The sequence below is a fragment of the Pogona vitticeps genome, chromosome 7, assembly GCF_051106095.1.
Source record: "Pogona vitticeps strain Pit_001003342236 chromosome 7, PviZW2.1, whole genome shotgun sequence".
Classification (NCBI taxonomy): domain Eukaryota; kingdom Metazoa; phylum Chordata; class Lepidosauria; order Squamata; family Agamidae; genus Pogona; species Pogona vitticeps.
The window spans coordinates 18,364,758-18,390,977 of NC_135789.1; the positions used below are offsets into that span (position 1 = coordinate 18,364,758).

General features: G+C 44.6%; 1 protein-coding gene across 1 annotated transcript; it reads right to left on the reverse strand.

Annotated features, from left to right (window-relative positions):
- Positions 1-24,901, reverse strand: LOC110079290 (interleukin-6 receptor subunit beta). Its single transcript, XM_078378885.1, has 14 exons — positions 24,791-24,901; positions 19,079-19,202; positions 16,408-16,589; positions 15,429-15,583; positions 14,129-14,309; positions 13,296-13,378; positions 12,990-13,209; positions 11,864-12,049; positions 11,622-11,723; positions 11,229-11,375; positions 4,343-4,483; positions 3,741-3,831; positions 2,485-2,566; positions 1-1,843 (listed from the first exon to the last, which is right to left on the reverse strand). The coding sequence occupies exons 1-14, from the start codon at positions 24,855-24,857 to the stop codon at positions 1,310-1,312; spliced, it is 2,295 nt and encodes a 764-aa protein (XP_078235011.1). The 5' UTR covers positions 24,858-24,901; the 3' UTR covers positions 1-1,309.
- Between the last annotated feature and the right edge of the window lie 1,319 nt (positions 24,902-26,220).

The following is a 26,220-nucleotide window of genomic DNA, read 5'->3' on the forward strand; positions in this document are numbered from 1 at the left end:
TCCATGGGATGCAAAATACGGCTTTTATACACAGAACTGTCCAGTTGCAACTGGAAACCATGCAAATTTCTAGAAGTCTTTTTTTTAAAATCAGTGTTTAAGTAAGCCTTATAGAGTGATCTCTTTTCCTCACCTCTGACTGGTAAACCTACAGCTGAAAGGGAAGCTTAGCTCAAATACCACATATTTAAAAAAAAAAAAACAGTATTGTAATGGATACTCAACAAGGAGCAGGTTTCATCACCCAGTTAACTCATGACATCCAAGAGGCTGTCTCACAAAATGACGACAAAAGATAGAGGTGGTAGGTTTTCCCCAACCAGATCTACCTCTTCCAACACCTTTTAAGAAACTTTGGCTCCTTGTCATGATGGGGTTGGCATTGCTCGAGTTATTTGCAGAAATTTGCTGGCATAGTCCAAAAGCCGTGCATGCTAGACCAAAGCGAAGCCTTTTGCAAGATCTTAGATCTGAGCTGTTATTCAGCAGCTTGGGTTGAATAAGGTGCTTTTAATGGCTTTTAGTCCAACTGGGTCTGAATTTATCTGAGAGGCAGCCCTGCAGGCCATTGTCAATTCATCTTGCGGCAGTGAGTTCCACAGTTTATCCACGCCCTGCGCAAAGGAGCTCTTCGTTCAGTCTGCTCTGAGGTTTCAAGTTCTGCAGATGACTCCACAGACTCCTCGTGTTACAAGAAAGGGAAAAGAACCTCCCACTATCTACAAATGTTATCTTGAAACCAATTCTCTGCTAGTTTACTTGTGAAATTTTGGAGGGCCTTCCTTCAGCTCCCTGTGGATTTCAGATAAGTGGGCAGAACTTAATGGTCAGAAAAATGTCAGCTACCTTCAGACTTGCCAAGATCTAAGGTCTTGCAAGAATGCTGTGATATATACAGTGGTGCCCCGCATAGCGAGCGCACTGTTTAACGACGAATCCACATAGCAAGGGGTTTGGGGCCATCGCTGGAGTGATCGCCTAGCGATGGCCCCTATGGGGAAAAATCTCTTTGCAACGATTGCGGGGACACGATCGCCGCAAAGCCCCCATTTTTTCCCAGCTGATCGGCGGTTCCAAAATGGCCGCCAAAAAACAAAATGGCGACCACTGTTTTGCCTCGCTTACGAGGCACCCAAAATGGCTGCCGCAATGGAGATTTTTCGCTTAAAGGTAAGTTTTAAGCCCATAGGAACGTATTAAACCTGTTTCAATATGTTCCTATGGGCTTTTCATTTCCGGATAGCAATGAAATCACTTAGCGAGGGTTTTTCCGGAACGGATTAACCTCGCTAAGTGAGGCACCACTGTATTAGGATTTTTCAAGGGGAATCTTGTGCAGGCTCCCAGCAGGATAAAGATCTTCTAGGGTCACGAGACTCACCAGGAATGGAAACTCCCCTTTGGGTTCCAAGGTTCTCTTGTCTAACCCACCATCCATCAGGGTCTCATAGGTCAAATTCTGAAGCCAGAGACCATGGCCAAACTCAGATCCAGGGTGCGAGTCTCTAGGATCTTGGTACTTGGAAAGAGTCTGAGAATCAAACAGGCTTCTTTGTTCCGGATTGTGACTCTTTTGGACTACAATTACCTTTGAGTAGTCCACCTCGTTGCCAGAAGGCAGGCCTTTCTGGGGCAGGTCTCCATCCCTCCATGAGGGATCCTCGCTACCTAGCATAGGGCTGATCTTCCAGAAAGTGGCAGGAACCTCCACCATCCACCGTTTTTCTGCGAACATTTTTGCGTCTGTCTCACCCTCTTGGGATGGGTGGACCCTCAAGAGGTCACGGATGGTCATATGGAGATAATCTTGACTCCATTTCTTGGTGCAAGGAGAGGGGAAGTCCTGGAAATTGGGGGTGAAGAGAAGAAGGAAATAGGATGTTTTAGGATAAACCAGTCCCCTTCATTGACAATATATTCCCATTCACAGGCTGAGCTTTAACCCCAGTTAAAGGAGACCGTATGCATAGAAAAAGATGAACTAGTGCAGCTGACCGCTCGAGGTTTTAATCCGAACTTGATAGGGCCACCAAAGATGCTGAACTTGACTTTCCAAATAAGTTCAGCACCTTGGATAGCTACTTTAAATTACAGAGTAACATCAACAGCTTGCATCGTCTCAAGCTGTCTTTATGGAGCTGAGGGTGCAGGACTGGCAGGCAGCTCGTGATAAACTATATCTCCTTGCAGGGGCATTTTTACCTCTGAACTTCCAAGTATTTTAGCCTCCCCCCCCCCCAAAAAAAAGTCAGAGTATCCATGCATGTAGAAAGTGATGGGAACCAGTGGTGGCCAGCGGGATGCAGATCAAGAACCCAGGTATGTTTTCACATTTAGTCTTTTCCAGATCATTAGAAGGTCTCTGGCTCTTTGTTCGAGACTCAGCCATTGAAAAGGGCATCCTTGAGCTGGCTGAAAAGCCGTTAACGAAACCTAATCCCACTACAAACTCACAAGAGCAGGGAAACAGACCCTTGTACTAACCAGACACATTTTCGGTGGCATCCAGGTAGCGATGTTGCTTTTTCCTGGGTCTGGAACTTTTGGCCACAGGTATTTCTGAAGCCTGAAGAGGGAATAACATGAGTGAAAAAGATATGTTTAAAAGTTCAGAGACACAATTCTCCCCCCTTCCTCTTTGTGTGTGCGTGCGTGTGTAGGTAACGTCCTAGAGAAGCTGGGAGCTTTGGGAGGATTGTTTGCATCTCTTGGGATCAGCCGGGCTGGCCTTCTGCGTTTGTTGTGTGTGCAAAAAAGCAAAGTCCCCCGTTTTGCGCGGAGTCATTTTTGCACAACGGAAGCAGGTCCTTGTCCCATTCTAGAAAAATTATGTATTTTTAGAGCAAAATCCAGAAATCTAGAGATGAGAAACGAATGTTCTGCAGGCTACCTCCGTCTCTCAAGACCGCCTGTCTCCTCAAGAATGGGTAATTTAATGAGATTCCTTATGTTGGGATGGAGATAGGTAGACAGACAGACAGACAGACAGACAGACAGACAGACAGACAGACAGACAGACAGACAGACAGACAGACAGACAGACAGACAGACAGATAGATATTAATTTCTTAGGCTACAAATCCCATAATCTCCATTCTGGGAGTTCTGCCTGACTCACGCACATCTAAATGTGGCTCACCTTGGAGTAGGGCCTCAATTTGGAAGGCTCTGGGGTCAAGCTAGGCCTAGCACCACTCAAGCTTCCTGTTCCTGCCCCAGTGCTAGCTGGGAAATCCCCCCCCCCCGAACAGGAAGCTAGGCCAAGCTCAGCTTCAAAGCCTTCCAAGTTGAGACCTTTCTCCCAGGTGAGCCACCGTCAGCTGTCTATCTGTCAGGTAGAACAAGAATGGAGAACGATAGGGTTTTGTAGTCCAAAAAAATTATACAAAAAGCCCATCCTTCTTCTTCACCTCCTTGTTACCGAAATATATTCCCCACCATGGCATCTAAGCTCCACCCTATAAAACGACATGCTCCACCTTCTTGTCTTCCTGTTCCTGCCCCCTTTTTCAGATTCAGCCACAGCCCAGTGGGAGGATCAGTGTTTATTTATTTTTTAAACAAAAAAAGTTTGCCACCTGAAATAAGAAAAGAAAAAGAAAGGGAGACAAAAGTCCATTCTATATAGGTCTGCAACTCCCAGCCACCGGCCATGGCATCTAAGGGATTTTGGGAGTTGTAGTCCAGAAATGGAACTCTGCCCACCTCTGGAATGGAAGACACAGGACACCACAACATACCATCGATATCTGTAGACGCAGGCCAACGATCCAAAGAGGAGGAGGAACCCAACAGAAAATGCCAAGATCAAGACTTCGGCTTTGCCGTATTCTACGGAGTGGAGGAAGGAAGAATTCTTTAATTGTACGCTAGGTTTCTCCCAACGGGGACTCTTGTAGAAGTTCAGGACGACCTCTCCCACCCTCCACAGCCAAGCTGAGGCCATAAGACGGGTCACCGTCCAACAGACCGAAGGTGGTATGATGGACAGAGCTTTTGTCCGTAAAAATTCATAACGTGGTCGCCTAGGGCCACCCTGCAGATCTTTTTTTGTTTAACTTAGGAGGGCAGTTAACTTGGGGAAACCAATCGAAAATAATTTAAACAAGCCAAGACGCCTTTGTTCCCATGGATGTACATCGTAATAACATTTCTACCCAGCCTGGCCTTCAGTGAACTCTAACTCCTCTTGTTTACCCTCATGCCAACCCTGCGAGGTTGGTCAGACTGAGAGACCATGACACAGCGGAGGGAGGTGGTTTTGAAGCCAGGTCTCCCATGCCGTAGCTGGCCGCCCTAAAAGGCAGATCCTCGCTCTAGATGGACCCCTTCTTCTCCTCACCATCACTCTTGGTACGGACGGACAGCACAGATCCCCGAGTGCTCCCTCCTTCGGTGGCCACCGTGAGGTAGACGTGCACGATCGAGGCGGGGGCCAGGCCCCTAATGACGTAGCGCTGGATGGAGCTGTCCAAAATCACGGCTGTTAGAGGGGAGGAAAGGAATAAATAGGAGCGATCAAGTCCATTCTGAGTCACGGCGTCTCTTCCCACGGTCTAAAATACAGTAATACTGTTTCTGTGGGGGATCCCTTCCATGGCCCCTTGTGTATGCTGGAAAATGCAGATGATAGCGAATGCTATTTTTAAAGTATATATTTATTGTTAAAAATATTTACATGTATCATTAAAATGTGGGGGATTTTTCTTTTCATATTTTAAATATTTTCAGACTGTGGATAAGTGAATCAGTGGATAATGATCCCATGGATACGGGGGTTCCTACTTTACATGGAAGTGGTTTCCAAATCCCTCTTCCTGGAGGTGCTGTGGGATCAACAAGCAACATGCCTGAGGACACCCTGGGGGAACAACACATCAACTCTGGGTGATCTCTGATGGCCCCTTTTCGCACTCACGTCCAGCCAGGACTCCAACCCACAAAGGTATATGATCTCTTAGGAAATGAAGGGAATGAGAGGTCATTTCCTCATATCTTTCCCCTGTTCATCTCCACTTTCTCCTTCCTCCCTTCTCTCATTCTCTTGTCAGTGACGTTCGTCCTACAAGCCGGAGCGAATCACTTGGATGTCTCTTCCCGCGGGCGGTGGCCGTTTCCTGACGATGCGAGATTGAGCAAGGGGAAGGATAGTTGCAGAAGGAAAAGGATTGTGCCTCCCCCCCCCGGGACCCACTGCAGCCTGACCAACTGTCTCGATTCTGTTCTGTGTATGTTTGTCTGTGGGTGGGTTAAAAACCCAATGTGAGCATGATTTGATCCCTTTTCAAAAAAAGAAACACACACACACTTTTAAAGCTCCTCTTTTTTTAAAAAAAGAAAAGATCCAGAACAGAATGGTCTTCAGGTCTTGCATTCAAGCCCCCCCCCCGCCCTCAAAGGCCAGCAGCTTCTGGGCAGCTTATGTCCGGATGCAAAGGACTCTAAAATGAAGCTCATCAGCCACAAAAAGAGATCGGGGGGGGGCTGCATAGAATTGATGGAGTCAATGAATTGAAATTTTAAATATACATATATATGAAAAAACATTTGGGACTTCTAAATCTAGAGGGGTAGCAATATTAATACCTAAATATTGTGAATTTGTAGTAAAAGAAGTACAGTAATAAAAGATAGTAATGGTAGATATCTGATAATCCAAGGTCAAATGGGGGAAGAAGAATATACATTAGTAAATGTGTATGTACCGAATATGAACCAAGGAGAATTTTACAAACATGTGATTAAAGAAATGGAAAAGGTCAGGAAAGGATATGTGATTATGGCAGGAGATTTCAATATGGTCTTAGACAAGTTAAAAGATAAATCTACACATAAAAAAGAGGAATTGAATAAAAGGGATACCCCCCTAAGTAAGATAATAAATACTACCGATTTGAAAGATATATGGAGAGAATTGAAGGGAGACGAAAGAAGGTTTACATATTATTCTGCTGTACATAAAAGTTACACTAGAATAGATTTTATGTTTATATCAAAAAAATTAATTTCAAAAGTAGTAGATACGAATATTAATGTGATAAAAATAACAGATCATGCATTGATGGTGATGGAAATGAAAGTTAAGAAAGATTATAGAGAAGCTAGGAGATGGAGGATAGACTCCAATATTTTTCAGCATACAGAGGTGGTAGATAAAGTTAAGAATGGTTGGAAATATGGTCATTTAATGAAGTGGGTGGAAACAAAATAGGCCTGTTATGGGACACCATGAAAGTTGTTATGAGAGGAATTGCTATAAGAGAATCCTGTAGATTAAAAAGATTGAGAGAGGAAAATGTAAAAAGAATTGAAGAATCATTAAAGGATTTAGAAACTAAATATTTTATAGATAGAGATAATAAAAAACTATTAGAGATACAAGCTAAAAGAAAGGTATTAGAAGGCTTAGAATTAGAAAAGGTGCAGAGGGACTTGATATACGCCAAGAGGAATTTTTTTGAATAAAGTAATAAAAATTCAAAACTTTTAGCCAGAATGGTCCAAACTAAAAGAGTAAAAAATATAACTGGTGTGATTAAAGATAAAACAGGAAAAAATTGTACTTTAATGAAAGAAAAATTAAAGATTATACAAGATTTTTATCAAAATTTATACAAATGTAATAGTGCATCAAAAGAAGACATAGAAACTTATATTAAAGAAAATGTTAAGAGTAAAATATCAGAGAATGACAAAAAAGACTTAGATAAAGAGATAAAAGAGGAAGAGATTATAGAGATTATTAATAAACTAAAATTTGGTAAAACTCCAGGTTTTGATGGATTATGTTCAGAATACTATAAAACTTTTAAATCAATATTGATCCCTAAACTGAAAGTGCTCTATAATGAAATATTGGAAGGAGAGAGAATACCAGATTCATGGAAACATTCATTGATAACTCTTATTCAAAAACCTAATAAAGATCTAACAGACCCAAGTTCATATAGACCTATTTCTTTACTTAATCAAGATGTAAAGATATTTACAGCAATACTTGCAAATAGAATTAATAAATTTCTTACAAAATATATTAAAGAGGATCAGAATGGTTTCTTGAAAGGTAGGCAAATGGAAAACTTAACTAGGAGGGTCTTGAATACCATATACAATATTGAAAAAAATAAATTGAAGGCAGGCATCTTATCATTAGATATATTTAAAGCATTTGACTGTGTGGAGTGGCCAACACTAAAGACCTTGTTAAAGGGTTGGGGTTTTGGAAAGAAGCTTAGGGGGATAATAGATCAATTATATTTAGAGAATACCTCTGTAGTAATACTTAATGATGGGATGACAGAACAAATAGCTCTAGGCCGAGGTACTAGACAAGGTTGCCGTCTTTCTCCAGTTCTGTTTTGCTTGGTTATTGAAATGTTGGCAAATGTAATTAGGAATGATGATTTAATTGAAGGTATGGGAGAAAAGAAGACAAAGATTAATCTATTTGCGGATGATTCCTTATTGACAGTGAAAAATACGTCAGAATGTATAGACAAAATTAAAACCCACTTAGAAAAAATTGGAAGAATAACCGGATTAAGCATAAATTGGCAAAAATCTGAATTAATGTTGTTTAATTATAGTAGAATGGAACAAGAAAGGTTTGCTGAAAAACATGATTTTAAAATATGTAAAACAATTAAATACTTAGGAATAGATTTAGCAAAAAATATTCAAAAAATAAAGGAGTATAATTATAATAAACTAAAGGAAGTAATTAATAAGAAACTACAGGAATATGGTAAATTTAAGTTATCTTGGTTCGGAAAGATTGCATTGGTAAAAATGAAAATTCTACCAAAAATTAATTTTTTATTTAGAATGTTACCAATGCAGTTAACAGAGGATGATTTGAAATATTGGCAAGGACTAGTTAACAAATATTGTAATGAAGGGAAGAAATCTAGAATAAATTAAAAGTATTGGTATAAAACAACAAAAAAGGTGGTATAGGTTTACCAAATATAAGAAACTATTATTTAGCTAACCAACTGAGGTTCATTGGTGAAATTATATATAATCCGGAAAGGCTAATTTGGTGGGGAATGGAATAATCAGAATTACAAGAAAATATAGAAAAATATTTATTTGGTAAAGGCAAGAAAGATAAAATAAGTGAAATTAATAACCCTTTTTTAAAGACATTGTTAAATATATGGTATAAGTATAAAAAGAATTTATGTTCATCATACTCTCCATTTGGATTAGTGACAGAAATAGAAAATTTTCCTACCAATATGAAGGTGTATGCAGAGTTATTTACAGAAAAAAAATGATTAGATTGAAAGATTGGTTGTATAAAATGAGATCGATAGATCAAATGAAACAAATATTTCAAAACAAGACTATTTCGTGGTTGAATTATGTACAACTAGAAAGATGGACTAAAGAATGGGTAAATAAATACAGTGGTGCCTCGCATAACGATGTTATTTGTTTCCGGAAAAAAAACCGTTATGTGAAAACATCGTTATATGAAGCACCGTTTCCCATAGGAATGCATTGAAAACCGGTTAATCCGTTCCAATTGGAAGTCCGAGAATGGCCTGGGTAAGCGGCGCGGGTAGGCTTCAAGCTTCCCGATCCCCCCCGTCCCTACCGCTTAAAGCCTCCTTGCGCTGCCTAGCCCGGCCATTCTTGGACACCTAGGCTTCAAGCTTCCCGATCCACCCCCACCCTGTCCCCGATGCTTGAAGCCTCCCCGCGCCGCTTTCCCCAGCAGTTCTTGGACTTCCAGTTATCCGAGAACGGCCGGGGTAGGCGGCACGGGGAGGCTGCCGGCGGCGGGGACAGGGTGGGGGTGTGTCCGGAAGGCTTCCAGGCAAAGGCCTGGAAGCCTTCGACACCCCCGTACCCTTCCCCTGCTGCCGCTGAGAGCCTTCCGAGCTCTCAAAGGGCTTTCTCCAATATCGGAGGGGGCCCTTTGAGAGCTCGGAAGGGAATTGTCGGCAGGGGACGGTGGCTTAGGGGTCCTTCCGAGGCCGCAGCCCACTGCCGACATTTTCCCCCAGCTGAGCAGTGGGGCTTCAAAGCTCCCGCCACTCAGCTGGGGGAAAATGGTGCCTATGGGGGAAAATCGCAAAGCGATTTTTCCCCATAGGCAAGATCGTAGTGCAATCGCAAAAGCGATGGCCGGGGCACTCGTTATGCGAGGCACCACTGTATAATAAAGGTAGAGAACATACAAAATATGAGCAATTTCTATTCTCATATGACATTCAGATGACTGACTCAGTAAAAGGTACAGTGAGTAAAATTTATTCACTTCTTAATTTAGAGGAAGAAGAAAGTGAGAAAGAGGGATTGAAAATGGTGTGGGAACAAGACATTGGGAAAATAATAAATGAAGAAGAATGGAGGAAGATATGGAAAATGAGGTTTTTAAGATTTATGTCGGTAAGAATAAAGGAAAATTTCTTTAAACTCAGTTTAAGATGTTATTTAACACCGGTAAAATTAAACAAAATTAATACCAGTCATCCGAATGTCTGCTGGAAATGTGAGAAAGAAGTTGGTACATACTTTCATATGTGGTGGGAATGTGAAAAGGTACAAAGATTTTGGAAACAAATCTTCAAAGAATTAAGCTATATGTGTGGAAAAGATATAGAATGTAAAGCTGAGATTGCTCTGTTATCAATATATGAGAACGTGGAATATGACGAAATGACTAAAGAACTGATAACGAATCTAATAACAGCAGCTAGATTGATTATTGCTAGGCAATGGAAATTAAAGACTGAATTACAAATTGAAGAATGGTATAAAGAAATATGGAATATAGCAATAAATGATAAATTAACTTGTAATTTAAAAATGAAGAAAGGAGAGTTGAAAAATAACAATTTTTATGTAATATGGGGAAAAATTTTGGAATATGTGTTAATAAGGGGGAAAGGGAAAGCTCCAAATCAAGAATCTAAGAAGAAGAAGAAGAAGAAAAGAAGAAGAAGAAGAAGAAGAAGAAGAAGAAGAAGAAGAATATGGCAAGAGGGGTCCCGTCGGGAACACAATTATTGTATTTGAGTTTATATGTTTTATGTATATGATTTTGCCTTTGTTATAGTTATAGAAATAAATAAAATAAATTTAAAAAAAAGAATTGATGGCCCAGCCCTACTGTAAGGTCAATGGGGCAGAGATCTGCCTTTTTAGGAGCGGACGAGTTCAGGGGGTGCTAGGGCCACTTTTCTGCCCTTCCGACTTTCTGGAGCCATCATTAAAAATGCACATTCTTCCCTTTCCAGATGATCCAAACTGGGGATAACCCAAAATCTACCTTTTGGTTTGAGAAATGGCCATGTTTGTCAGTGGATCACTGAGGTCTCCTTGCAGCTGACCCATGTACAAGGTTTCCAGAAGCAGATACTCACTTTTCTTGTCAAAGAAAATCATGATTAATGAAAGGATAGGGAAGGCTAGCGGCCCAGACCTGGAAAAAACAAACAGCCAGCAAGTAGGACCCCCTTATTGACAGGATCAGTATCCACTGATTCACTTATCCACGATCTCAAAACATTAAAAGAAAAAACACCCAGCATATATAGTTTAAATTATGGAGTTACCACAACTGGGCATTAAAGGAAGCGAGAGTACCATGTTATGTATAGCATTTACTATTAAAATAGTGTTCTGCTTTTTTCAGCATCCATGAGGGGGCTTGGGACTGAACTCCTGTGGTTACTCTGTCTTTGCATCCATAAGTTTCAGGAACTTGAGTGGATTAAAACAAAGTGAGATTCTCCAGGAGTTAAATAGGGTAAGATAAAAGTAAAGGTTCCCCTTGACATTTAGTCCAGTCGTGTCCGACTCTAGGGCGTGGTGCTCATCCACGTCTCCAAGCCGTAGAGCCAGTGTTTGTTCGAAGACAGTTTCCGTGGTCACGTGGTCAGCGCAACTAGACATGGAATGTCGTGACCTTCCCACCGAGGTGGTCCCTATTTATCGACTCGTATTTTTACATGCTTTCAAATGGCTAGGTTGGCAGGAACTGGGACGACCAACGGGAGCTCACTCCGTTGCATGGTTTCAATCTTACGACTACTTGTCTTCTGACCTTGCAGCACAGAGGCTTCTGCGGTTTGACCCGCAACGCCACCACATCCCTAAATACAGTACCCACTACGATATTCTACAGATAATTTCAGCTTTTTCAACCCATCTCTGGCTGGTCACCAAACCACAGCAGAACATAATCCGCCAAGAAGCTCCTGCGCTCTCCTTACCCCGCTCATTCTCCCCCTCTTCCTTGTAACATAGGGTGTAGTTTCTGATCATGCCACCCCGTTCCTCCAGTGGCAGCATCTCCCACTGCAATGCCACCTCGGTTTTCCAGATCTGGGATGGATATAAAGTCGGTGCACGAAGTGGAGCTGGGACAAAAAGAAACAAAAGAAAAGAGTGAGATGACTTTTTATCCACCAACATCTGGTCATTAAAGACTTCCTTCTCCTGTCCTCCAGCTGCCTGGGTTCTCAATGATGAAAGGGGTTACTTGTAGAAGCCTCAGAAGGGGGTGGGAATATTTATTTTTCAAATAAATGGAACTTGCACAAACAGGGGTCCAGCAAGAGTCTGAACAGTGAAAACAGGGAACAATGAAAGATGGCCCCACTTACCCGTCTGCTTTGAATAACCACTGGTAGAACCGGAGGCCCAGACGTTGCCATGTATGAGAACAAAGACCTTAAGGCTGTACAGATTTCCTGGCATGATTGCCTCTGCAGAGAAAGACAACTGAATCTGTAAAGCTGGGGAATATTAAAGGAATATTATAAAGGAACAAAGGCAGAAAGGACAAAGCAGGGAGACATCCATCAGATTTTTGTCCATACCGCTTCCACCCCTGTCCAACACTCACCTGCAATTACCATGTGGTTGGTGTTCCCGGAGTGATCATGCCAGAAAACGTCTTCACCCTTTTTCCTGGGTAACCTGCCCCATTCAAAAACATATCTGATCTCCGGGAAATGAGGCAGGGACCACCGCAAGAGGAAGCTGTGGTCAGTTGCTGGAGACGCGAGAACCGGGAACGTGGAGGATAGTTCTAGAAGATAAATGATTTGCAGCTATCCGAGTTTGGAAACAAGTACAGTAGGATCTCTGTATCTGTGGGACATCAGTTCCAACTCCACCGCCCCCCCCCATGGATGCTGGAAAATGTGGATCATAATGAACCCACACCCCCATGCATGGACGCATGCACGCACAGACACCCACACATATGCACAGACATACTCCTGCATACATATTTATACGTACAGACAGCCCCCTGCCCCCCCCCACGCTCAACTGGTCTGTGGTGTCAAAAAGGTTGGGGACCTCTGCTCGAGTTAATGCTGTTCATAGCATGGTCTCTGACTCCCTCTACTAGTCAGTACTCGTCTCTGCATATTTAGAAATATATATATATCTAGAATTTTTCCTCTCTTTTGGCATGCCCCTATTACATGGTCGGTCTGAAAACCAGGCACATGAAGGAGAGCTTGTTGACAGGAGGGGAAATGTGCACATAACTGCCCTTATATGATCATGTAATAAGGAATAGGGTTATGGCTGCACTTTTAACACATGCTCTTCCAAGGTTCTGCAAACAGTTGGTTACCGTTATAGCTAAGCCATTTCAAAGTAGCTCTTTATTTCCTCTTTAATCAAAATCCTAGCTTGGAAAATGATGTATTAAAAGTAACTGATTTCCTAAAAAGTGATCTGTTCCTTGTCACAGAATCACGGAAATCACAGAAAGTAAAGTTGGAAGGGGCCTACAAGGCCATCACGTCCAACCCCCTGCTCAATGCAGGAAGACAATAACAAAATAATCAACAAATCAAGCCTCTATCAGGGAGGCAGACTGAGTAATCGAACTCCCAGCCTCTGGCTCTACAGCCAGATGTCTAAACCACTGATGTAGGAAAAGCAACTCATTGCATCATACCCCCATTATTCCTCAAAGTAACTAGATACGAACGTGGACATGGAAGCCTTACCTTCCTGGCCATCAGATGGTAGGACAATGAGACTGGTAACAGGGGATACACCTGCTATGTTTCTTGCGGTAATGGAGAAAGTATAACCCGCTCCCATCAGGAGTCGGAGAGTGCACTGCAACTCTCGAGTGAGACATTGTGGACCAGCAGACTCCCCCTTTCGCTGAGAGAAGAGAGAGTAGATCAAGATCTCGCCGTTGGCTTCCTTTGGTTTTAAGGGCTAAATAGGGAAAAAAAGCAAGAGGAAAGGACATGGGACTCCCAATCAGATTTCCATACCCTTCTTTGCTTTGTTTCTTTTCTTACCTTCCACATGAGGATGACATCTCTCTTCCCATCAGCACCGGAGATTCCGAACTTCCTCCAGAGCGCCGGTCCTCGGGAGGGAACTGCCATTGGAGGTATGCAAGAAGCAGAAGATAAAAGCAAAACAAGAGGGTTAAAATCTGAGGAGTATCAGAGCCCTCTCCTCTTCTGTATTGGGGCCATAGAGATCGACCTTGGGTGGGTCAGAGGAACGGGGATGGGGAACAGTCTGAAGTGATTCTGAGATCAGAGCATGTCTGCAGAGCAGCAGTTTTTGGGAACTCTCTTCTGTGCTCCCAAAAGGCTGTAGTTTTACCTTAATCCCAGAGCTCAGAAAAAGTTACATAATCCTATTGGTTATTTACACGTGTGTTAAGTGCAGTGGCATGAACTGCATCAACAAGTTGCCTCTAATTAAAGAGTTGCTGCTTCTATTCCTCACTGTGCACAGGTGACATCATGCAAGTGGCGACTTATTAATTAGTGGCAATTTGCTTCTGTGATTTATGCCACTGTGCTACATCCACAAGCATTTAAATGATAAATTAGTGACCACCACCAACCCCTTGCAATATGGAATATGTTGTCCCGATCTATCTATCTATCTATCTATCTATCTATCTATCTATCTATCTATCTATCTATCTATCTATCTATCTATCTATCTATCTATCTATCTATCTATCTATCTATCTATCTATCTATCTATCTATCTATCTATCTATCTATCTATCTATCTATCTATCTATCTATATGCCGCCCACTCTACCCAAAGGTCTCTGGGTGGCTTACAACAATTAAAATTCAATTACAAAGCATTTGAGTTCCCTTACCTGCAGGCAGGGTTCTCACATATCTTTCTGGGCTCCAGTTGCTCCAGAAGGGATTCCCATCACCTTGGAGGGAATGGCTGAGGAGGTATTTGGCTCGTACCCGGACAGAGTAGTTGGTGAAGGGGGAAACTCCACAGATATTGGCAAAGGCCTGCCCATTCTCAGCTGCTGTAAAATTGACCTTCGTAGGAAGAAAGGTACAGGCAATTGTGAACATCCAGGTGTTTTCAGACTACAAATCCCATCATCTCTTTCCATAGTCTAGTGTGCCTAGAGTTCATGGGAGTGGTAGGCGAAGAACAACCCACACCTGAGCTAATGCCAGGTATATATTTGGAATTGTCGTAGATCACAAGCTAAATATGAGCCAACTGTGTGATGCGGCTACAAAAAAGGCCAGTGCAATTTTAGGCTGCATTAATAGAAGCAGAGTTTCCATATCCGACAAGATGCTAGTCCCCCTCTATTCAGCAGGGGTTAGGCCTCATCTTGAGTCCTGTGTTCCAGTTCTGGACACCACACTTCAAAAAGGATGCTAACAAATTGGAACAAGTTCAGAGGAGGGCGACAAGGATGATCAGGGGGCTGGAAACCAAGCCTTATAAGGAAAGGCGGAAAGAATTGTTTAGCCTGGAGAAAAGAAGACGGAGTGGTGATAGGATAGCACTTTTCAGATATTTGAAAGGCTGTCCTACAGAGGAGGGACAGGATCTGTTCTTGATCATCCCAGAGTGCAGGACACACAACCATGAGCTCAAATTAAAGGAAGCCAGATTTCGGTTGAATATCAGGAAAAACTTCCTAACTCTTGGAGCAGTACGACAGCGGGACCCGTGACCTCCGGAGTTGGTGAGTGCTCTAATCCTGGAGGCCTTCAAGAAAAACCTGAATGATCACCTGGTGGATCTGCTTTGATGGCATTCCTGTGTTGAGCAGGGGGTTGGACTGGATGGCCTTGTAGGCTCCTTTCCAACTTCACTTTTCTATGGATTTCTATGGTTCTGTGACTCAGGACTTGAGACTCAGAGCCAAAAATTTGCCAATACCCCTGATAGGTGCTTATCCAAAACGTTGATAGGCATCCGTCTATCTCTGTCCTTTCTTGTCCTCACTGTATGCATCCTGGATTTGACGTGCTGTGTGGATTTATGGTGTCATCAAGATTCTCCTACCTGCCTACGTTGTCGAACAGGTCAAGCTTGAAGGAAAAGAGTGATTATAAAATTTGGAAGTAATTCTCGCTACCCTTCCTTAGATCTCCCTGTCACAAGACCCGTGTTCCCTGAAGCCACCCCGTTACCTGCACCCAGGACTTCTCGGCCACGTCACGGTACTGGATCTCGTACTGGGCCTCCGAGACAGACACCACTTCGTCACCCGGGAGGCTCCATTCCAGCTGAAAGCAGCGACTCTGGTTTGCCAGGAGGGCGTTCACCATCGGTGAGCTCAGTTTTACTTGGAGGTAGAATGGGAAGAAGAAGAGGACATAGGAAGAGAGGAACCCACACAATCTCTCCCACTTAGTGTAGAACACTCCAAGGAGTGTGTAGTGTAGTGGTTAGAGCAACCTTCTACCATGTGGCCACTTTTGGATCTGTGGCACAGCACAACAGTTTGGGACCACATTGCTTGTCGGAGTGTCTCTCCCCAGTGTCATCTGCCTGACCCACCAGATCTTCCCAGACCAGGATTCTCGGGGTGGCCATCCAGAGGGAGACCCAAAAGTCTTCGACAAGAGGCAGGGCCTTCTCCACAGTGGCCCCAACCTTAGGAAATCACCTCCCAGAGGAGGTATGCCTAACTCAAAACTTCTAACTCAAAACACTGCTTTTCATGGAGACCTGTCCTCCCGGCCCTGGTTGACAGATTGTTTACCTCCTTGGAAAGCCAGCTCTGGCGCCATTTGGTTTTTATGCCGTTAGAGTTTTAACTTTCCGTTATCATTTGTTTAATCTATGTTTTAACTTGTGGTCAAACCGCCCAACGGAGTGCTTCTGCTCTAACGGGACAGTTTACGATAAATTAAAAAGTAAATTTCCCATCATCCTTTCTACTTGGAAAGCGGTGACTCCCATTTTATGGAAGCAAAGGATCCCCTCTGGGTTTCATGCTGAATATCAAAGGATCTCCCCCCAAGATATCGCAACTTTTTCTGGGGGACAGACGGCAGCTGCTTGGAGAGATCTTTTAAAACCTTTTAAAATTTAGGAAGCGGATTCTCCCCCACTATGAAATTGGAGCCACCCAGCCTTTCTCACGCTTCTTGGTTCCACACTTACCGACAGCCATCCCTTGAATGCATTTTTCCAGAGAGCGGACTTGGACCCCCTGGCTCTCTGCGGTGAGCTGGATTTTGTAGAAAGCAAATAGATTCTCCACGGGAACGCCGCAGGAGCGCTCTCCCCACCTGGCAACGCACCGGCTGGGACGGCCAAAATCTTGCCGGCATCGGCCAGATTCTCTGGAATGAGAGGTTCGTCTCTGCTTAACAGGAACAAGTTCTACAGAAAGCAGTCTGCAGTAAATCTTCCAAGCCTCTCCACAATTCAGTAATCAGTTACTTAAAAAAATTAAATAAATCAAAATTAAGTCACAATTTTTTAAAAAAAAATGCAAGTCTTTTACCCTAAAATAAATTACAGAAGGCACACCTTGTTTTAGAGGACAATTCTGTTGTTAACAGGTATGATTCTAACATTTTTCTAGTACAATTGATTTTAATGGTGGCATTTCCACACAGATCTCTTTAACCTTTTTCTTTGTGATTTCTCTCCTACCGGAGTTTGGATCTCATACTAGCTAAGCTGACTTTGGACACAGCTGGATAGCTCAGTGGGTTGAGGTCTCTGAACCAGAGGCTGGGAGTTCAAATCCCCCACCGGGCCTCCTTGACTGGGGTGACACTGGATGATGCTTAGGGGTCCGTTCCAGCTGTGCTGTTCTAAGATGATGATGATGATGATGATGATGATGATGATTATTATTATTATTATTATTATAATGGTTGTCCTCACTTGTTGTCCACATTTTAGAGCCACTCAAGCTTCTCCCCACTTGTTCTTCCTTCAGAGATCAGCTTCTGACAATCTATTCCTGCTCATAGCTAAACTGTGGAACTCTCTGCTACTGGATGAAGCAATGGCTACAAATTGAAAGGAGGATGCAACACATTTTAAGGAAAATTGGAGAAATTCATCAAAGATAAAGCTGATCAACCATTAGTAGTCACAGTATTTGCTCCGGAATAAAGGGAGCAATGTCCCTCTGTGTCACTGGGGAAGATCAGCGAGGCCACATCTACACACTCCCTTCTTTGTTTCTCTTTACGGGCTCAAAGCATTCTCCTTTATGAATTAGGTGTGTTTTTTATGACTCCGTGATTTTTATTCCTTCACTTGAGTACTTCTTTAGCCACGCTCTTGATCCAGGAAAAGCGTAGCATCCGGCGAGAAGCCCACATTGATCAAAGAGGGGTTGAGGACCACAAGGACCAACCTTGGTTCAACACAAGCCCCTGGAAAACTGCGTAGGCAGGATGTGAATCAGCACAGAGGGATCTTGAGAATAAAAAGCCATGCTTAAGTGCCAGATGGGGTGCATAGATGGGGCCTGACGCCGTCGCTCCTTTTCTTCTGGAGCTAATATTGCGATGACTAATTGTTGATCAGCTTCATCTTCCAAATGCTTGTCCAAGTCTCTTTAAAATGTGTTCCCTCCTCCTTTAAAGCTGTCCGAATGGGTCGCCATGGCTCCATCCTGTAGCAGGGTTGCCATGGCTCCATCCTATAGCAGGGAGTTCCACAGTTTAGCTATACACAAAGCAAGTAAGTCCTTCCCCCTTCGCCCCTCAATCAGGTTCTAGTATTTGGTGCTGGGGGGAGGGTCTCCTTGTCTAACTTTTCTCGACACCATCCATCGTTTTGTACATGTTGGTTCATCTGCTGGTCTTCACAACATCTTTCCATCCTTGTCGTCTGCAAAATGAATAATAGGAATGGACTTTTCTGATTTGTTGGAATACACATCCTGTAATTCTCCGATCGGGGAATTCAACCTAATTTATAATACCTTACAGGCACCCAAATGTGGGGTGGGGGGAGGCCTAAACTGGAAGACTTGAAAAGCTAGGCCTAGCTCCTGGTTCAGAAAGAACGCTCCCAGTTTGCACTGAGGCAGGAATAGGAGCCTGAGTGGCACTAGGCCTAGCTGACACTGAAATCCTTCCAGTCAAGGCCTTTTCTCACAGGAGAGACACATTTAAGTGTGAGTTAGGTGGATCACCCAGAATGGGGAATGATGGGATTTGTAGCCCCAAAATCATAAAACTCCCATCCCTTATGAAGAGGCAGTGCTTCATTTATATTATTGACATCAAATACCACAGCCGGGCCTTGGACATAACACGTTTGTAAGTAATACCAGTACAGTATATGGTTATATCCTGACGCTGAGGCGCCAATACTTTGGCCATCTCATGAGAAGAGAAGACTCCCTGGAAAAGACCCTGACGTTGGGAAAGTGTGAAGGCAAGAGGAGAAGGGGGATGACAGAGGACGAGATGGCTGGACAGTGTCATCGAAGTGACTATTGTGAATCTGACCCAACTCCGGGAGGCAGTGGAAGACAGGGGGGCCTGGCGTGCGCTGGTCCATGAGGTCACGAAGAGTCGGACACGACTAAACGACTAAACAACAACATGGGTATATTACTTGATAATAGTAACAAGGCATAACAATGTTGTTTTTGCAAAGAACAGCAGGTAATTTCGCTACTTTTCGGCAGTATAATAAACAGCGGGACTTGTTGCTTAACCAGTTTTCATAACAGGATACTTTGGGGAGGGGCTTAGGATGCAAGGACATAACAAATGACTTTCAGAAGTGCACCTTTCCACTGTTTTAATCAGCCACCTGTTCCTAACGACCTTTTTCATACCAAAGATATACTTACTCTGTAATATGGAGGGTGTACGTTATGGGGGAATGTGTCTCTGGCAGAAGATCCCAATAGCACGTAATGTTTTTAGCCCAAAAACTGACACAATAGTCAATTTTGGGCATTAATGGCATCTCTCCTGAGAAATAAAAGAGACGTGCAAACAAGTTAGCTTAGAGATAGCTTTCAATATGGATGGCAGGGGATGGGATTTTTAACAGTTTGGACAACAAAACCCCTAAATCTGAGAGTTCCACTTGACACCTTACACAGAACCTAAAAGTGGCTCACCTGGGAGACAGGCCTGAACTGGAGGGCTTGGGGGGCAAAACTAGGTCTAGCTCGGCCTAGCTTCCTGTTCAGAAAACAAGGTCCCAGCTTGCACTGGGGCAGGAACAGGAAGCTTAGGTAGAGTTAGGCCGAGCTCAGTCTCAGAGCCTTCCCCTCCAGGCCTTTCGCCCAGGTGAGCCCTATTTAGGTCCTTGTAAGGTTGCGGTCCCAAAACAGAGAGCTATGGGATTTGTAGTACCAAGACTCCCAAAGTCTTGTCCCTATGGATTGCTCTTGAAAACAAAATACAAAACAGCTCTCAGGATGAACTTGTTTATGAAACCTAAAAGACAGGCTCCAGAACGGCCAGTATTCAGCAAGTCCTTGGCAATGTTTTTCCTAACCGCCTGAACAATCATCCTAGATGTATCACCCTAGAAAATGTTTCCTTGGTTGTGTCTGTAAACGGGACTGGCAAAACTGATCAGCAAGTCTGAAGTCGGCCAAACTGTGAACATTCCCTTCCCTCACAGAGTATGGGCTGCTGCAATCCCTCTGTGCCTCTCTGAACAGTGGCCACATGGACTCTTCATGCCACGAGCGAGCATTCTCTGATGTCACAGCAGTCTGGCCAGTCAGCAACAGCCACCGTAAGTGCAACACAGACGGCACAGAGCAGCATCCAATTTTTCCTTTAAAAAGGGGGGGCACTGATGTACCCCTACATCCTGGGGGACTCCCAGTGTGTGACTCCATTTTCCCACTTGTAAAACAAAAATCATTGACTCATAATTATCTTCCGCTTAAGACTGGGCCAAGATCAATCTGATCATTAGTGTAAAGTACACATGCTTTACGTCTGCATATTCAGGGAGATTAAATAGCAAGGCGGAGGGGGCACCAGGATCGGAGCTTTCCTTTGCCAGTGAAGAAGACAGATGGATGGATTAGTGGCCGTTTGCTCAAGGGGGAAACGTTAAACCTCCCATGATATTGCTAAGGGCCCCAAAGCAGAGGGCGACATGAAATGAGAACATTAAAACAGCTGAGCGCCACCGGTTGGGCCCAGGCAGGAGTGACTCTTTGGAACCAACACAGATCCTGCTTTTTGTGTTTCCAAACAATTCCACGCCACCCGACACATATTTGCTGCATAACACGGGGGATGCTTTGGCACAACCCCCCAACACTCCCGGAAGCCGAGCATGGCACAAGAGGCTCTCAGTCATTTCCCCAAATAGCCATCCGTTTACGCCCAGGGTGAAACATCTCCTTTCTCTGCCACGGGCAACGCCAGCCTAGCTGAGAGACGAAACTCATGCTGAGCTGCAAAGGGTCTGCCAGAAGCACGTGGCCTCTGATGGAGACGAACGGATATCGAGAACGAATTTTGGAGACGTTTTAAAAATACCCTTTTGTTTTACAGTATTTCATTCCTTTTGAAATCATTATCAACGACAGCTGAGTACGAAAGGTGGACATTTTGACACCGGAATGATGACCTGGGGTGTTTGCTTGGAGTACAGACCCAGCAAAACGAAACTTGGGAGTCCTGTGCAAAAATCCACTTCTCACACCCCAAAACTTTCCTTAGCTTGACAATATGATGTTGGGCAGCAACCCAGATAAATTATATTCCCTCCACTAATCTTAAGCAAGCTTTCCCGATCATTGGCCGGACTCCAGGTCCCACCATCCTTGAGCACTCTCCGCACAGTCCAGAGATGATGGGACGTGTTGCCTTTATCAACCTCGTGTGACTCACCTGGAAGAAAGGCCAAAGCAGGAAGACCTATCTTCCATTTCCTGTCCAAACAGGAAGCTCCTAGCTAGCCTTTCCCCATACCTGTTTATTTTGATGTTTTCCTAAGAAATCTGATCATGTTACGGGCCTGTATGTGTTTTTTGTAGGTAAGGGGTACCTTGAGATTCACAGATTTATTTGAGGGGGTTCTCTAAGGGGGAAAAACACAAGAAACACTGGTTGAAATCCTGCCGCTCATCTCTCTATGTGTCCAGTGGCCACGATGCCACCGTCAACGCTAAAAGGCTTCGATCAAATGCTTCCTTTGGGAGTTTCAGGCACAAGCTTTGCCACATTGCATATGAGTGGTGTGCACCTCCAGACCACCTTTGGTGTTCCTGCAGGTATGTGATGTCAAGTTGCCTCTGACTTATGGCGACCCAAGGAAGGAATGATCTCCAAAATGTCCCGTCCTCAACAGCCCTGCCCAGTTCTTGCAAACTCAAAAGTCATGGTTTCTTTTAGGGAGTTGGTCCATCTCGTGTTGGGTCTTCCTCTTTTCCTGCTGCCTCCCACCTTTCCCAACACCTTCAACGTTTTTGCCTCCAGAGCAAGTGGAGGCTTGATTGGCTCTAGGACCCACTTGTTCCTCTTTCTGGTCGTCCAAGGGTATCCACAGAGCTCTTCTCCAGCCACACATTTCAATTCCTTTTTTCCCCCCGGTCGGCTTTCTTTCCTCCCCAGCTTTCGCGCCCAGACGTGGTGACTGGAGAAACACAAGAGTGTGGATGATCTTGGCCTCCAGGGACAGATCCTTCCACTTGATGACCTTTTCTAATTCCTTCATGGCTGCCCTTTCCGAGTCTCCGTCGTCTTCTGATTTCTCGGCTGCAGGCCTCCCTTGGGATTAACAATCACCTTTACTCCGTGCTGGACCGCCTTCCACCCAGGACCTTTTGCCACTTCATCGGAGGTCATCACGGCTGAGCACGCAAGCGTGCACAACAGGATGACAACCGCAGGGCATGGGGTTGAAAAATCTATCGATCTAAGTGTGGTTGCGGGGCCCCCTGAGTCCAGGTGTAAAGGACATGCAGAATGCAAGAAGGAAATGTCTAAAAACCTCGGGAAGGTGACAGGTTCTGTCTCTGCCAAGATCTTTGATGCAGATGGGCCACTAAGGGGCAGGCGGAGTGGGGCAGCAATATCCCATCTGCCCGAGCCACAAGCCGGCTGGGGAACCTGCCCCGTGGCTTCACCAGAACTTCCTCTACGAAGCATTCGAGAAAGTGACGGGCGATGCCAGGCTGTTTGGACAGGTTCAGTCCATCCCCCCCCCCACCGGGTTTTGTCTCTGCTTCCTCGCTCCTACCAAGCCACCTGAAATGCCACGTCTCCCCACCCCACCCCACCCCGGAGCTGGGCCTGGCAAAGGCCAGTGTCCCAAGAAACAGGACACGCCAGGAGAGCCACGGCTTGTTTCGCTCGTTTGCAAACAGGGACAGGCTGTTCCCTCCTGCTTCCAGGAAGCCGGTGCAGAAGAAAACAGAGCTGTATTACGTGCGAGGAAGGTGGTTCATAAAAAAACAAAAACAAGGGGGTGAGGAGATGAATCCAATAAGTGTCCCAGGTGGGGTCAAGCTCAGAGGCCCAGACGCTTCCCCAGTGGGGAAGGAAGACTAGATTGGCTTACAGGGCCAGAATAGAATTTAAAAAACACTTCTCTCTCTCTCTCTCTCTCTCTCTCTCTCTCTGAGCATCAACCAAAGGTGAGGAACGACAGAGTGGTGGAGCAGGAAAAGGGGAGGCGAGGGCGAATCATCTCAAAGGACAGCGCGCACGCACTGCCCGAGCTCCCCACTTCCTTTCTAATCACAGCTCAGCATCGGTTCTGCACCGTTCCTGCTGGGTGGAACACAGGCTCCCCACCGAGCCCAATTTTCACCCACCCGGGCCAACCAGCCAGCCACACCGGGAGGGAGCCTTTGGATTTTCCCTGGGCCACGCGTGGCTGCTGTAGGAGGCGGAGGAGAGGGGCGGTTTGGAAGCATGATCAGATCGGGTGACCGGTGTTTGTGTGTGTGTGTTTGTGTGTCCATGGTGTCCCCCTCACAAAGTGGGGCTCGATTCTTCCCTACCTGCCAGGACTCACTCAGTTGTTAAGCAAGAGACCATCATGACGACTCGTTTTCTTTAAAAGGGAGCATGGCCTAGTGGGCAGGCAAAGCGGGGTGGCCTTTCCCGGTGGCTTCAATTTGCCAGGGTTGTTGTGGGTCATCCTTTGCACAGAACAGTCCTCTGTTTGAGAGTCCCTGTTTCGAAAGTGGCTCCTTTTTAATGGAAGTCTAACCTACATATCAGGATTCAGGAACCACTCAGGTCTGAGATCAAGATCCTTAGAGTCACCTATCATCTAGGGAGCAGACTTTACAGCAGGCACATGGATTGCCTGATTACAGTCAGCCCTGCCTGCCTGGGTGAGAGATGGACACCTGTTCCATTTTTAAAGTCATCTGCTACTTTTATATCTGTGCCTATAAATCAGCTCATGTAGGTTCATAATAATCATAGCGCTGGGAAAGGTGGAAAGCAGGAAATGAGGAAGACCCAATGTGAGATGGACCAAATCCCTAAAGGAAGCCATGACTGTTGAGTTTGCAAGAGCTGAGCAGGGCTGTGGAGGCCAGGAGATTTTTGGAGGCCGCTCATTCATAGGTTCGCTGTGAGTCAGAGGCAACTAGATGGCTGGGACAGTGTGAAATGAAATAAGAGATAGTGCTGGAAGATGAAACCCTCAGGATGGAGAAAAGCAAGGGATATTTGGGAGAGTACTCATTCATGGGGTTGCCATGAGTCACAAGTCCCTTGATGGCTCACAACAGCAACAACAATGCAATTTTTATACTAAATTTGTAGGCTTGCTCATCCTGAGGAAGTGAATTTATTCATGAAAGCTTGTGATGAATATTTGATTTTTGGTCTAAAAATAAAGGTATCACCTCTCCTGCGTTTGTAATTGTGTTGACGACCACATGGTTCTCTTGGTGGTTGTTGCTTGGTTAAGTATAAGCAGCCACCCTACTCTGGAGCCCATGTCTGCCTCTCCTGGCCTATTTTCACACAGATTAAGGATGATGGGAATCGGAGTCAGATCTAGGGTTTAGTCTTTGGTGGGGGTCAGATTAGGGAAGGCCACAAGGGGGGAAATCAGGGGAAAGATCAGAAAATGACATAAAATTGGATTTTTGGAGGATCAGTTTACTATCCTTTTGTTTTTATATGTCTTCTAAAGCAACCTCTTGTCATCAAATGCTACGAAAAACCACAAAAAAATAAAAAAATAATAATTTAAAAAACATGTAGAATTTTGTACAGGTGGATTTTGCTATGGAGGGAGCCTCTGTTCTAGATTGTGAAGTGTAGAGCAAGATTTTATTTATTTCTGCACACTACAAATCCCAGTATCCTTATGGGGAGAATTCTGGAAGTTGTAGTCGTCCTCCCCCCCCGAAAATATTTTTATTATTATGCCACGCAGGGCATACACTGAAAGAATGAACTCATACTTTAGATCGCCTTCTTGAAAAAGTCACCTTTCTCTCACAGAATCAACACCCACCATATATATAGAAGAGCTTTTTTAAAAAAATTCTATTTTATTTTTCAAGGTAGCACAAAAAGAGAGAGAACTCTTCACACACCTCTGCTCTTACCTGATGAGCGGAGAGAAAGGAGCAAAACGGCGGTCCTCACCAGAGCCAGCTGCGTGGCGAAGGCCATGTGTCTCGACAGCTTTAACACACATACAAATACACAAAATGGAGAGATTGGGTTGTGGTGTGTGTGTGTTTGTTTTTTAAGGCAGTTATGTGAATGTCTGAGTTCCTCCTTTTCCCCTTTGTGTGTGTGTGTGCGTATGAGACCGGGGGGGGGAGAGAGAGAGACTCCAATTTTTGTGAGCCTTCTGAATCCATTCCAGGTTTTACTTTTCACTCTGCAGCTCTCCATGTGGCTGAATCCTCTCCCAAACTAGATTCTGTCTCATCTATTTTAGTGTGGACTAGAACCCGGAGCGGATGCACCGGACCTCTGTAATGGGAGTCCTCAGCCACCATGGGTGGGGAGAGCGCTTAACTTTGTCTTTGCCTGTTCCTTCTGTCTTCCAAAACCTCCCGCCTTGCTCTAGCTTTTTCTGGCCTGGTTTTAATTCAAAATTTGGGGGTCTTAAAAACGCACAGGCATCGTCACCATCTTCCACTGATGACAGCTCCCAGTATGTGGTGAGAAAAGAAAGAGGGCAGATTTAGGATCAACGTTAGGAGAAGAAACACCAGAATTATAAGATCTGTTTGAGAGCTGAGAACTTTGCCAAGGGCTTTTTCACTACAAGCTGGGTAGCCAATTCTCTAGCTGCAAGGTTCGTACACTGGGCAAGCGGGTCAGTCCGGATGACCTCAAGGTCCCTTCCTAGATCTACCATTGATTTTTGCATATGACAATGAAGAGTGTGTCCAGAGCAGAATTGAAACACAGAATTTCCCTATGACTTCCTCTCTCATACACACACCTGTACCGCCCATGTACCTGTCATACGCTCACAGGCACACACATATACTTATTTTTGCCTTGATCCTATTTTTCAGCAATGACGACCACCTGGAAAAGAGACGGCAACTTCTCTCGAGTTGTCTCCCCAATATACAAAGGCTCCATCTTTTGCCTGCATCCTCTTCACCCAACTTCTCCCCACGGGGGCGAACGGGTTTCAAAGGTTCTTCCATGACCTGTGAAAAACCTGCACCACCTGTTGGACCCCCCACCCGAGAAGCCAGTGAGGAATGACAGCTTCTTTGCCTCCCCGTCAGGGTCTGTTTTGAAAAGTCAACAGTGTGGCTCCCTTTACTTTCTCTGCTCAGCTACCGCTGGAAAGGGGGAAACTTACCTCTCAGCCAGCCTTCCGCAGGTTCATTCAGCAGATCAGCTCCCGGCAAGGCACGCCAGCCCTTAATTTCTAGAGAAAAAGAGCTTGGAAAAAGTTCCCTTTTAATTGCTGACAGGTGGAAACTCACTCTGGAGATTTTCAGGGGTGAGAAAAATTGAACTCGGCACCTGGTTGGCATCCATGGCCAGTAGGGAAAAAAAG

What these genes read in the sequence shown, in the direction of transcription:
- LOC110079290 (XM_078378885.1), bottom strand. Translation starts at nt 24,857, where the DNA reads ATGGCCTTCGCCACGCAGCTGGCTCTGGTGAGGACCGCCGTTTTGCTC. An exon ending in CAACCACATGGTAATTGCAG is followed by an intron (nt 11,724 to 11,863) that starts GTGAGTGTTGGA and finishes CTTTCTCTGCAG; the next exon opens with AGGCAATCATGCCAGGAAAT. An exon ending in AGAGGGGGAGAATGAGCGGG is followed by an intron (nt 4,484 to 11,228) that starts GTAAGGAGAGCG and finishes CCCCTCTAACAG; the next exon opens with CCGTGATTTTGGACAGCTCC.